The sequence below is a fragment of the Vombatus ursinus genome, unplaced genomic scaffold, assembly GCF_900497805.2.
Source record: "Vombatus ursinus unplaced genomic scaffold, bare-nosed wombat genome assembly UNPS02014945.1, whole genome shotgun sequence".
In the NCBI taxonomy this organism is placed as follows: domain Eukaryota; kingdom Metazoa; phylum Chordata; class Mammalia; order Diprotodontia; family Vombatidae; genus Vombatus; species Vombatus ursinus.
The window spans coordinates 4099708-4113135 of NW_020954723.1; the positions used below are offsets into that span (position 1 = coordinate 4099708).

Sequence of the window (13428 nt, forward strand, 5' to 3'; positions counted from 1 at the left end):
TTACCCTTGTCTCACTTGAAGAGATGACCCATCTCCTTATAAAGGCAAACCCTCGTACATGCACAAGTGATCTCATTCCTTGCTGACTTCTGTAGAAGATTGCCCACTCTGTCATCTTCACTCTCTCACTTATCTTCAGTTTTTTCCTGTCTCCTGGCTACAAACATCCCCATGTCTCCCACATCCTCAAAAAATTAAACTTCTGACTTTGTGTTAGGACCAGGCTCTATTAAATACTTCTGTAGGAAATGGCTGTGCTGTGCTTGGTCTTGTTTTGTGCGCTCTTGGGTCCTGAGGCTTGTTTCTTGCTGTAATGAGTGTAATGTTACTCTAAGATTTGAGACAGCTGAGGCTGGGAACTCTCACAGTGGTCTGATCCAGGGTCTATGAAGTCAATAAATATTTATTAAGTGCCTTCTATGTGTCAGGCTCTGTGCTGAGGGCTGGAGGGCATTCCCTGCCCTCACAGAGCTTATAATCTCTTGAAGGAAGACAACACTCAAAAGGAGGAAGTAGAGGGGGACAGAGAGAAGGGGAACACAATGGGGTACATCTGTATGCCTCCCTCTAATCAGAGGAGAGAGGAGGCTACAGGAATTGGAAGTTGAGTATCCAAGGCTGAGTAAGCACCATGATGAAGAGATTTCAAGTGATCAGCTTATCCTGGAAGAGACGTCTTATTACATGGATTTGAAACCAAACAGAGCAGCAAAACAAATTCCAATATTGGCCATATCTAAAAATGTGTTTTATTCTGCATTTTAATGTATTACCTGTCTCTCAGGAGATGAGTAGCATTCTTCACCCAATATATCTACCTATTCTTAAGCAGTTTCAGTTTCTTTTGATGATTACAGTTTTGTAGTGTAGTTTGATGTCTGATCCTCCTAGACCCCTTTCCTTCCCAATTTTTTTCCATTATATCCTTGAGATTCTTGACCAGAGGAAGAACTGATGCAGTCTGAATGCAAATGGAAGCATACTATTTTCACTTTCTTTGGGGATTTTTTTGTGATTCTTTTTCCTTTTGTTTTGTTTCTTCTTTCACAACGTGACTAATGTGGAAATATGTTTAACATGATTGCACATAACAAAACCTATATTAAATTGCTTGCCAGCTTGGGGAGGGGAGAGGGGAGGAAAGTAGGGAGAAAAATTTAGGACTCAAAATCTTGTAAAAAATTAATGTTAAAAACTTTCTTTACATGTAGTTGGAAAAAAAATAAAATACTCTTTACATTAAAAAAAAGAGATTCTTGATCTTTTCTTCCTACATATAACAAAGTAATTTTCTAAAGTACAGATGTGACTTTGTCATTCTTCTGCTCAAACTCTAGCAGCTCCCTATTTCATCAAGGATCAAATTTCACATCTAACATTAAAAACTCTTCACAGCAGAGCCCCATTTTGTCTTTCTTGCCTTCTTTCGTGTTATTCCTTCCATCCAACCACCCTGGCCTACTTGCCGTTCTTCACAGGTGATGCTCTCTTATCTCTGTGCCTTTGCACTGACTGCCTTCCATGCCCAGGATGTACTTCCTTCTTACCTCCACCTCTTGGTATCCCTTTCCTTCAAGATTCCATTCAAATACCACCTTCTATGTCAAGCCTTTCCTACTCCTCCCAGGTACTAGTTTCTTCCTTTCCTAAGGTACTTTATATGTATATCCACTTTATATGTAATATACACATTACATATAAATTGTGTGTATGTGTGTGTGTGTGTGTATCTACATGTGTGTATATATATATATATATATATATATATATATATATATATGGAAAGAGAGAGAGCGAGCTATACATGTATATATTGTCTTCCCTGTTAGAATATAGTTCCTTGATGGCAGAGACTGTTTGTCTTTGATATTTTTGTTACCTAGTACAAACACCTCATACTTAGTAGACACTTAATAAATGCTTAATTGCTTGATACTGTAAGTCAGATATTTGCACTCTTAAAGCTGTGTCTAGGCAGTGTAGTACAGCTGAGAAGTTTATCTTCCTGTTGGAAATACCTTCCCTCCTTCCCCTCAACCTCAAACCCACACTTTCCATTTTTCTCTCTGGGTAGAAAGAGATGTAATAAATTAATCTACATTAAAGTCATAAAGCTGTATTTAGAGCTGAAAGAAACCTAAGAGGTTACCTGACCCAATTCCTTCATTTGATAGATAAAAGAACTAAGGGCCAAAGCGGTTGAGTGACCATCCCCAGGTCACACATTCTGCAAGGAAAGATTTGGAATTATGTTGTCAGATCAAAAATCTAATACTCTTCACAGCAGCACACTTCTTTACTCCTAGACAGTATTTAGATTCCTGGAAGTATTTATTATCTTTTTATTTATTCAGTATACATTTATATGTGCATATTATATATATGTGTATCCATATGTAGATATATCCATGTCACATATATACAACAATGTATATATGCAAGTTTTACATATATATTTTATAATATTTATGTTCACACATTAAATTGTTTTCCACATTAGACTGCAAATTCTTTTAAAATAGGCATTGGTTGATTTATTGTATTCAGAGCTATACAATACTTGACATAGTAGGTGCTTAATAAATACTTGTTGATTGGTTGATTGATTGATTGATAAAAAGATACCTGAAAGGGTCCACTTACAAAAAAATGACTAGGTTTGGGATTTCAAAGATTAAGAGTGATAGTTTTTGAGAGCGAGAGAGAAGGAACTTTTTTTGTGTTCTTTCTTCTATCATGTGTATCAGAGGTGTCCAACAGGTGGTACCCAATACTCTTTACTGAACTAGATTTAAATATAATTGGGAAAAATTTAACAAAATAAATAAAAATACAATAGAACATAGATAATGTTGATATGTGGTTTTCTGAGTCAATATACAATAGCATGGGATCTTTAGGTACAGTTTAGTGGCCTCATTTCTATTTGAATTTGACACCACTGGTATAGATGATTGCTTATTTCACCCAAGTATAAGGGTAGTCCTAACCATTTCATGTCGTATTTTTTGTTGATGACTTTTTTTCAGACTGAACGAGCATATTCCTTTTGTGGAACAATAGAATATATGGCACCTGATATTGTCAGAGGAGGAGATGCAGGACATGATAAGGTATTCTTTATTTTGACCTTCCTTTTATTGATTTCTTTATATAAAGGTTTAATAATAAAAGTTTTAGCTAACTAAGTTGTCTCTCTGACAGTCATTTCATTCAGTTCATTTGTCTATATGGACATTCTTATCTTTGATACCCTTCTTTACTTAGTATGCCGGAAGACTAGGTAGTATAGTAGATAGAGTGCCAGACCTGGAGTCAAGAAGACCTGAGTTCTAATCCAGCCTCAGATATTTACTAGCTATGTAACTGTAGGCAAGTCACTAAATCTCTTTGCCTCAGTTTCCTCATCTGTAAAATAGGTATAATAATAGCAACTACTTCCCAGGCTTGTTGTGAAGATCAAGTGAATTAATAATTATAAAGTGCTTAGCACAGTGCCTGGCAGTTAACTATTGTCATTATCATTTTTATTATTAAAGTTATCTAATGCTTTGTTGGACAAATGTGCCATGTATATGAACTTGTTCATCTCTTATTGATCATGGTTTTGTAATTCAATTATTATGCATTCATTGTTATAAATTTACCTAGATACCCACTATATTGTCAGGGGTATGTTTATACTGACTTGAGAGAGCTGATTGTTAAATTTTCAATGTGAGTGTTTATACTTTTTAAATAGGCAAATGCTACAAATCAGGGGTTGATTTATTGTTTGCAATTAGAAAATTATGGAGAACATTTTAATGATGGAGGTTAAACTTAAAAGTATATAATGCATACTTTTTTTTCAGAGAGCCAATTATTAAATTATCTGTATTCCCTGCCTGTATTCTCCAGATGTTATATCATTATAATTTTGTTGTCTTTCAAATCATCTGTTATTGATTGTAGTCTGAAAAGTAGTACATAGAAATTATGATTTTGTATTAAAAAGAACTTCTTTGTTGCCTGTATTGTAAATTTTTGTGATATCCTTGTGTACTTGAAAAAAATGTTCTTTATCTGATCATTTCCTTTAGTTCTTTTCAGATGTCTTGTAGTTTCAAGTTGTTAATGTTGTTAATATTTAGACTTGTTAATTTTTTTTTGTTTTAAAGATTTCATTTTTTCTAATTAGATGCAAAAACAATTTTTAACATTCATTTTTTTAAATTTTGAGCTCAAAAATTTTTCCTTCTGTCCCTCACCTCTTCCTTCCCGGAGATGGCAAGCAGTTTGATGTAGATTGTACATGTGTAGTCATACAAAGTGTATTTTCATATTAGTCTTGTGAAAAAACAAAAAAAAAACCCAATCCATGAAAAATAAAATTAAAAAAAAATTTGCTTCAATCTGCATTCAGACTCCATCAGTTCTTCCCCTGGAGGTGGATAGCATTTTTCATCGTTAAGTCCTTTGGAATTTTCTTGGATTATCATATTGCTGAGAATAACTGCCTTATTCATAGTTGATCATTGCACAATATTGCTATTACTATGTACACTGTTCTTCTGGTTCTGCTCACTTCACTTTGCATCAGTTCATGTAAGTCTTTCCAGGTTTTTCTGAAAGCATCCTGCTCATCATTTCTTATAGCACAATAGAATTCCATCACAATCATATACCATAATCTGTTTAGCCATTCCCCAGTTGATGGGCATACCTTAAATTTCCAGTTCTTTGCCACCACGAAAAGAACTGCTGTAAAGGTTTTCTATATATAGGTCCTTTTCCTTTTTTTTTTTTAATCTCTTTGGGATACCTAATAGTTGTATTGCTTGGTCAAAGGGTATGCATGGTTTTATACCCCTTCAGGCATAAACTGCTTCAGAATGGCTGAATTAGTTCACAATTCCACCAACACTCCTTAGTGTCCCAATTTTCCCATGTCCCTTCCAATATTTGTCATTTTCCTTTTCTGTCATATTAATCTGATAAGTGTGATATGGTATGTCAGAGTTGTTTTAATTTGCATTTCTCTAATGAATATTTATTTAGAACATTTTTTCATATGACTGTAAATAGCTTTGATTTCTTTATTTGAGAACTACCTGTTCCTGTCCATTGACCATTTATTAATTAGGGAAGGACTTGTATTTTTATAAATTTGACCCAGTTGTCTATATATTTGAGAAATGAGGCCTTTATCAGAGAAACTTGTTAGAAAATTTTTTCTGCAGTTTTAATTACTGTGTATTTCCCTCCATCCTATTTTCCCCATTTATCCTTCCCTCTCTCTCTCTCTCCTTCCACCCTATCCCTCCTCCAAAGTATTTTGCTTCTGACCACCATGTCATCCGGTCCTCCCTCCGTTCTATCAGTCCTACCCTTCTCTTATCCCCTTCTCTTCCTACTTCCCTGTTGGGTAATGTACATTTCTATACCTAACTGAGTGTGCATGTTATTCCCTCTTTGAGCCAATTCTGATGAAAGTAAGGTTCAAGCATTATCCACCACCCCTCACATCTTCCCCTCCACTGTAAAAGCTCTTCTGTGCCTCTTTTATGTGGGATAATTTACTGCACTCTACCTCTCCCCTCCCCCTTCTCTCAGTATATCCCTTTTTCTCATCCCTTAATTTTATTTTTTTAGATACCATCCCATTATAGTCAATTCATACTGATGCCCTCCATGTATACTTCTTCCAACTGCCCTAATAATGATAAAGCTCTTAGGAATTACAAGTATCATCTTCCCATGCAGGGATGTAAACAGTTTAACCTTATTGAATCCCTTATGATTTTTCTTTCCTGCTTACCTTTTTATGCTTCTCTTGAGTCTTGTATTTGAAAGTCAAATTTTCTATTCAGCTCTGTTCTTTCCATCAGGAATGCTTGAAATTCATCTTTCATTAGGTGTCCATTTTTCCCCCTGAAAGATTATAGTCATTTTTACTGGGCAGGTGATTCTTGGTTCTAATACTAGCGCCTTTGCCCTCCAGAATATCATATCCTAAGCCCTCTGATCCTTTAATGTAGAAGCTGCTAAATCTTGTGTTAGCCTGACTGTCGTTCCATGATATTTGAATTGTTTCTTTCTGGCTGCTTACAATATTTTCTCCTTTACCTGGGAGCTCTGCAATTTGGCTGTAATATTCCTGGGAGTTTTCATTTTGAAATCTCTTTCGGAAGGGGATTGGTGGATTCTATCAATTTCTATTTTAACCCTCTGGCTCTAGAATATCAGGGAAGTTTTCCTTAATAATTTCTTCAAATATGATGTCTAGGCTATTTTTTTGATCATGGTTTTCAGGTAGTCTAGTAGTTCTTAAATGATTTCTCCTTGATCTATTTTTCCAATGAAATATTTCACATTTTCTTATATTTTTTTCATTCTTTGATTTTGTTTTATTGTTTCTTGATGTCTCATGGAGTCATTAGCTTCCTGTTGCCCAGTTCTCATTTTTAAAGAATTATTTTCTTCAGTGAGCTTTTGTTACTGCTTTTCCATTTGGCCAGTTCTATTTTTTAAGGAATTCTTTTCTTCAGTGTTTTTTTGTACATCTTTTTCCATGTGGCTAAGTCTGCTTTTTAAGGAGTTCTTCTCTTCAGAACTGTGTATGGGCAATGCAGAGTCCTGTGTTGAGTAGCAGCAAAGGGATCCCTGTAATCTCTTTGTGACCAGTAGTCCAACCCTTTTATTGTCTGTGGGCTGAGAAATCTGGAAGATAATGCTGCTGATTCAGTTGGACTGTGCTCCACTCTCACCCTAGTGAAACAAATATTTTCTGCCAACCTTCTAAGTTTTCTTGGGCTAGAAAATTGCTTCATTCTATTCTTTTGTTGTTGGTTCTGCCGTTCCAAAGTTTGTTTTGAGATATTATTTTAAAATTGTTTGGAAGTGAGTCCCTGCCTTTATTCCACCATCTTGACTCCACCTCTGTTGCTTAGTTTGAATTATCACATTCTTATGCAATTTTGTTAATATTGTTAGATTTCTCTCTTATCATATATTGTCTTGTCAGTTTTTCTTTTATGAATTTAACTCACGTTATTTATGTAGAAAAGTAAAATTCACATTCAGTATTCCATTCAGTAGTGTAATCATGCTCATTTATTCCATAGCTTAATATCTCAGGACTGAATAGAACTTAAAAATCAGCTAATCTAATCCCCTCATTTTACAGACAATGAAACTTAAGGCACAGGGAGATAAAGTGATTAGGTTGGGGGGAGGAAGGACTCTGCTTGTGGAAGGAGCAAAACAAGTTCCAGAAACCTCACTTTGTGGCTCTGAGCCCAAGAACAGAATGAGGACTCAGCTCTAACTTTTGGTCCTGAACATAAGCCTGCAGAGGAATAAACCAGAGCATGCAACCAAGATGAAGAGAGCCAGCAGGTTAGAAACTCTGAAACTGCAGAATCTTCCAGATGCTTATAGTGACTGAGTCCTGCTGCAACCGCAGAAGCACAATCCACAAACCCAAATAAGGTGAGGAACTTGCAGCACATAGAACCGGAAGACAGTGAACAGATCTCTCCTCAGATCACAGCACATTGGAAGAACTGACAACGTAAATAGCACCAGACTGAGCTGTGAAAACAGCAGAAGGACATAAAAAGATAGAAGCTCAGGCCAGATATTTCTCCCCCCTCCCCCAACAACTGAGCAGAGCCCAATGCAACATAAAGTCCAAAGTCAAGAAATGGACTGGAATGAGCACAGAAGACAATGATGTGAGAACATCTACACACAAAGCATTAAAAGAAAATTGCAGATTGGACACATGCCCAACAAGAATTCCTAGAAGATGTAAAGAGATTTTTTTTAAAAAAGCAAAAAAGAAAAAAGATTTAAAAATCAAATGAGTGGGGGAAAATTGAGGAAAGAAATGAGACCTCAAAAGTCTCTTCAGGGGAGAAGAAGAGCCAAAAGTTCTCAGACCTTGCCACTTGTGTCTTCCATCTCCTGATGGACACAGTGTGTCTCCTAAGGAAAGGTCTCAAGGGCTAGCCCAAGAGTCTTCCATCTGCCCCAAAGGACTTACCTTATACAAGGAGTCTACTACTTGTTTTACTGACTCCTTGACAGCCTCTTCAGGTGAGAAGTTGAGGCAGAAGTTCCTGATCCTGTGCTTTGTGCTTTCCATCTCTTGCTGTCCCCCAAGGAAAGGCAGCAAGGGGCTGGGCATCTTCCATCAGTCCCAGAGGTCTTCCTCCTGCCACAAAGCAATGACTTCAGCCCGAATTGGCACAAGGCGACTTCCGCTACCTGCTATCAGCTTGATATCTCAGAGAGAATGTTAAGAACCACTAGTGAAAAGAGGAGTAACCTCTCCTTTGACCTCAGGCCTTTCATCTTCTTCTGTGCCTGTGCCTAGAGGGAAGAGGAAGAGGAAAGTGTGTGGGGAACAGGACTTCTTTCCCCTGCTTTGCAGATTCAATTTTCATATCTTTTTCTTGTGTCCTTTTCCAGCATGATCTCCACTTGTCATAGGGAGAAGGTTCAGTAGTGAAGCCAACGCTCCCCAACTGATCATCTAATTGTCTGACTGTAACCCCTCCCGTTTCATTCTGCACTTGCCTCCAGACCAATCTCCAGCCTTCATTGAGAAGAGTGGCATTCTCCACTCAGTGGTGAACATTTTCATACCTGGTCATATCCTTCAGATCTCCGCAATTTTGAACCTTGGTAGATCATTATACAAATCCCATTCCTGACCCTGCATCACTCAGTTCCTTAGTATCACCCTCCTCAACCCTCCCACCCCAAAGTTTCAACCAAAAACCACCCAGCCCTTCTCCTCTACTTTATGGAATGCTGGTTCCATAGGCAACAAACTTCTCTTCATCCTAATTCTTTTCCTCTCCCATTCCTTTCATCTACTAGTTATTACTGAAACCTGTCTTTCCCAAGATAATACACATTCCTGGCCACACTTTCCAGTACTAGCTGCACCTTCACTCGTTCTCCTCAGCTCACTAGTCAAGGCAGGGGAGTTGGAATACTCTTTGCTCCCTATTGCCACTTCCCAGATTCTCCCCCTGCCTCCATCACTTAGTAACTTCTCTTCCTTTGAGGTTCATGGTTATTAATATTTACCATTCAGTAAAAATCCTTGTAGCTACTGTGTACAGACTCCCAGGAAGCTCCCCATCCTTCCTCAGTGAGTTTGGTACCTGGCTTACAATTTTTCTCTTCTTCCCAACTCCTGCCCTCAAACTGGGAGACTTCAACATACATATTGATGCTCTCTCAAACACCCCAACCACTCAGTTTCTCAACCTACTCACTTCCCATGAGCTACTCCACCCTACCTTTGTCACACATAAATATGGTCTTACAACGTTATGATCTTGCCATCAGCCGCAAATGTACCACTTCCATGTTCAAGAATTCTGAAATCCCCTTATCCAGCCAAAATCTGTTGGTTTTTCACCTCTTCCTCTGCTTTTCCTTATAATATTCTACTTCTTGTCCACAACATGAACTCCAATCCCTTGACCCCTTAATTCTCTCCCAGGCCATCTCCCTGTACTAGCCACTCTCTCCTCTTTTCCTCAGTGAAGCAATTGAGTGAACTCAATCCCTGAGTGAACCAATTCAGCCCTATACTTTCTTCCTTTCTTGAATTCCCAGCCCCCTTATATCATATCGTCTTTTTACCCATCAAAGCCTCAGACTTGGATCACTGTTACCATTGGATGTCTTCATTCCTACACAAAGATGAAGAAAAACATGCAACTTTTCTGACTGGATCCACTATGGATTTATATTATATAACCTCAACTGGGCCCTCTGCTGCTAGGAAATCTTACTATATCTCCTTATCAGTTTACTGTCTCACTCTCCACAATGGTTCTTCCAAACCTTTTCATCCCTCTTCAAATCTCTATGAGTCTCCCCTCCCTGCCTCGTCTCTCTCAGCTAAAATCCTTGCGTCATATTTTACAGAAAAAAAATTATCCACTGTGAATTCCCTTTTCTCCCCTCTTTCTCTTCTCCTATGTCTTAGGTGTCTTCTGTCATTCTCTTCTCCTTCCCCCTTCCACCTCTCTAACATGATGAAGTGGACTTACCTTAGACCAAGGCTAACTGCTCTACTTATTAAAGTGATCCCACTCCATTCTGTCTCTAACAGATTGTCCCTTCTATCATCCCCACTTTCACTTATTTACAATCTCTCCCTCTCTACTCATTCATTCCCTACTGCCTACAAATATGTCCATGTCTCCCTCATCCTGAAACAACCCTCATTTGATCCTTCTATCTCTACTATTGTCTTATATCTCTTCTGCCCTTTATAGCTAAATTCCTCAAAAAAGCCATCTACAGTAGGTGCCTCCCCTTTCTCTTCTTTCTCTCTCTTCCCTTATAACCCAGCTTCTGACCTTATTCCATTGAAACTACCCTCTCCAAAGTTATCAATGATCTCTTAGTTGCCAAATACAGTGGCTCTTTCTCTGTTCTCATTCTCCTTGACCTCTCTATGGCCTTTGACACTGTTGAAAACTCTCTCCTTGATACTTTCTTCCTTCTGGGTTTTTGGGACACCAGTCTCTCTAGGTTCTGTTCCTACCTATCTGACTGTTCCTTCTCTGTCTCCTTTCTTGAATCCTCATCCAGATCACCTCTAACCATAGATGTCAGAGTTCCATCCTGGGCCCCCTTCTCTTTATCCTTTATACTACTTCATTTGGTGATCTCATCAGCTCCTATGGATTTAATTACCATCTCTATGATGATGACTCTCAAATCTACCTATCCTGTCCCCAAATCTACTGACTTATAATTTGCCATCTCCAACTACCTTTCAGACATCTCAAAATGTATGCCCAGTAGACATCTTAAATCAAACATACCCAAATGGAACTCATAATCTTTCCCCAAAAATTACCCCCTCCTCCTTCCTTCCCTACTACTTTGCAGAGCTTCTTAAACTTTTTCCACTCTTGACCCCTTCAGCGATTCTTAAACCGTCCAGTCCTCCAGGCTTTCATCCCAGGACTAATTCTGGACTCTCCTCCGTATCTCTTACCCCCATATCCAAGCTGTTTTCAAGGCCTGTCAGTTTCACCTTTGCAGCATCTCTCAGTTATGCCCCCTTTTCTCCTTTTGACATTCCCACAACTCTATTGCAGGCCCTCATCACCTCACACCTAGACTACGACAGTAGCCTGTTGGTGGGTCTTCCTGCCCCAAGTTTCTCTCCACTCCAGTCCATTCTCCATTCAGCCACCAAAGTGATTTTTCTAAAGCTCAGGTCCAATCATGTTACCTTCCCTTCTCCCCTTATACACTCAATAAACTCCAGTTATTCTCTTTTGCCACAAGGATCAAATACAAAATCCATTTTCGTATTCAAACCCCTTCATAATCCTGTCCCCTTCTACCTTTCCAGTTTTCTTACACTTTACTTCCTGATACATATTCTTCAGTCTAGTGATACTGGCCTCCTAGCCGTTCCATGAACAAAACATTTCATCTCTAGGCTCTGGGCATTTTCTCTGGCTGTTGCACATGCCTAGGACGTTCTTCCTCCTTAACTCCACTTACTGAATTCTCTGACTTCCTTTAAGTTCCAACTAAAATCTCATCTTTTACAAGCAGCCTTGTCTAACCCTACTTCATTCTAGTGCCTTTCCTCTGTTCATCATTTCCTTTTTATCCTATATATAGTTTGCTTTGTATAAAATACTTGTTTGCTTATGGTCTCCCCATTAGATTGTAAACTCCTTGAGGGTAGGGACTATCTTGTGCCTCTTTTTTGTAACCTCTGCATTTAGTACAGTGCCTGGCACCATAGTAGATATTTAGTTAATGTTTATTGATTGATTGAAACATACAAGAAAATTATGAAAAATGAAGTTAATAACTTGGTTAAAGAGGTGTAGAGCAGTACTGAAGAAAATATTTCCTTGAATTATGGGCATTTCTGATTTTACTCTCCTCTTTTATTAGTTAATTTTTGCTACATGAAAAGTCACAATAAGAAAGAAGGCAAGCAGTCATATTTTCCCCATGCCTGGTTTCTTTCTCCTGGTTTTGTTTTGTGTGTGAGACAAAGTAACTCATTTGACTATCTGCTTAAAAGTTTTGATAGTCTTCATGAGTGAAAAATTAGCTTAAATATTAAAAATATATATATAAACCCTCCAGTTTTTTAATGATTCTTCTAGAAATCTAATCCTTTTTTTCCCTTCTCCCACTATCTTGCACTAAATCAGGATTATCATGGAAGCTTCCTGAGGTGAACATATATAGCAAAATCTCTCTTTCTCTTTTACGAGGCTTAAATTCATTTAATTTCTCCTTAATCCTTTTCCTCTTACTCTTATTCTTGGCAGACAAGAAAAAAAATGATAATATCCCTTCCTCTGCAACAAAAAGTAAATAAACAAGAAATTCACACGTATAACACTATAGGCCTGAGTCAGGCTATGATGACTTTGATCCTGTTCAAGTACCTTTTTTTAAACATTCTCTCTTATCTTTCCTTATCATTTTAATTCCTGGGTATCCTGTATAACCCTTAAAATGATGGTACCTTTTTAGGTTAAGATTGCTATTTCTAGTCATCATAGTCTCACTCTAAAGTCTCACTCTTGTAAAGCATCTCCTTCCCCATAAATTGCCTCAGGTTAGCCTGACCCTAGTGATCACATTTCACATTTAAAAGAAAATTATAAGAAGGCCATTGTGAAGGTATCTCTTCTCCAGAGGAACTGTTTGGACAGAGAAATTCTCTAAAAAACTGATTTATTAATATGCTATTTGCTTTAGTTGGAAGTTTTTGTGAAAATATAATTAATTTTCCCAATAAGCAATCGATAATTATAATAATAATTCAAATTTATGTAATACCTTAAGGATAGTACTTTCACAAAGCCCTGCTGTGCTGCCTCATCACTGCTTAGAGGTGCCCTTTGATTCTTGAAGATTATTCCAGTAGAGCATGATAAACTTTGTAGATTTCCTCATACTGGAATGGTTTGAGTACAATCTCAGCAACAAATTATGCCCATTCTCTGAGAAGTATCCTAACTACAGAGAAGCACATCGCCATTAAAATGGCTACTTAGTGATGAATCTTTTGACCATAGCAATTCATGAAAATAAAGAAAATAAAAAATGGCCCCCACTCTTTTTCATACTCCTTCTGTGCATCTATAATGACAAAATTAGAATGACTGAAAAGGGGGCAAGAAGTACAAAGAATCAGCATTTTTAAGATTGCTTCAAAAATTAATTTAGCTGTTGGTACTCTAAATGTGAGATCCTTGTCCAAAGACCAACAAATGGAAATACTAAAGGAACTTAGTTCTATTGGTTTTAACAATCTCACTATATATAAAACTAAAAGGCACAATGAAGTTGCAGTTATATGGAAGAATGGGCACAAGTTCTCCCTGGAGAGTCAAAGAGAAGAGTTTTTAGTCAATTTTA

General features: G+C 37.6%; 1 protein-coding gene across 3 annotated transcripts in view; it reads left to right on the forward strand.

Annotated features, from left to right (window-relative positions):
• RPS6KA5 (ribosomal protein S6 kinase A5) overlaps positions 1 to 13428 on the forward strand; it is a 190953-nt gene that overhangs the window by 106394 nt on the left and 71131 nt on the right. For all 3 annotated transcript variants that reach the window (XM_027844930.1, XM_027844932.1, XM_027844931.1), the window contains exon 6: positions 3030 to 3113. In XM_027844930.1, coding sequence (XP_027700731.1) covers positions 3030 to 3113 — 84 coding nt within the window. The remainder of the gene's footprint in view (positions 1 to 3029; positions 3114 to 13428) is intronic.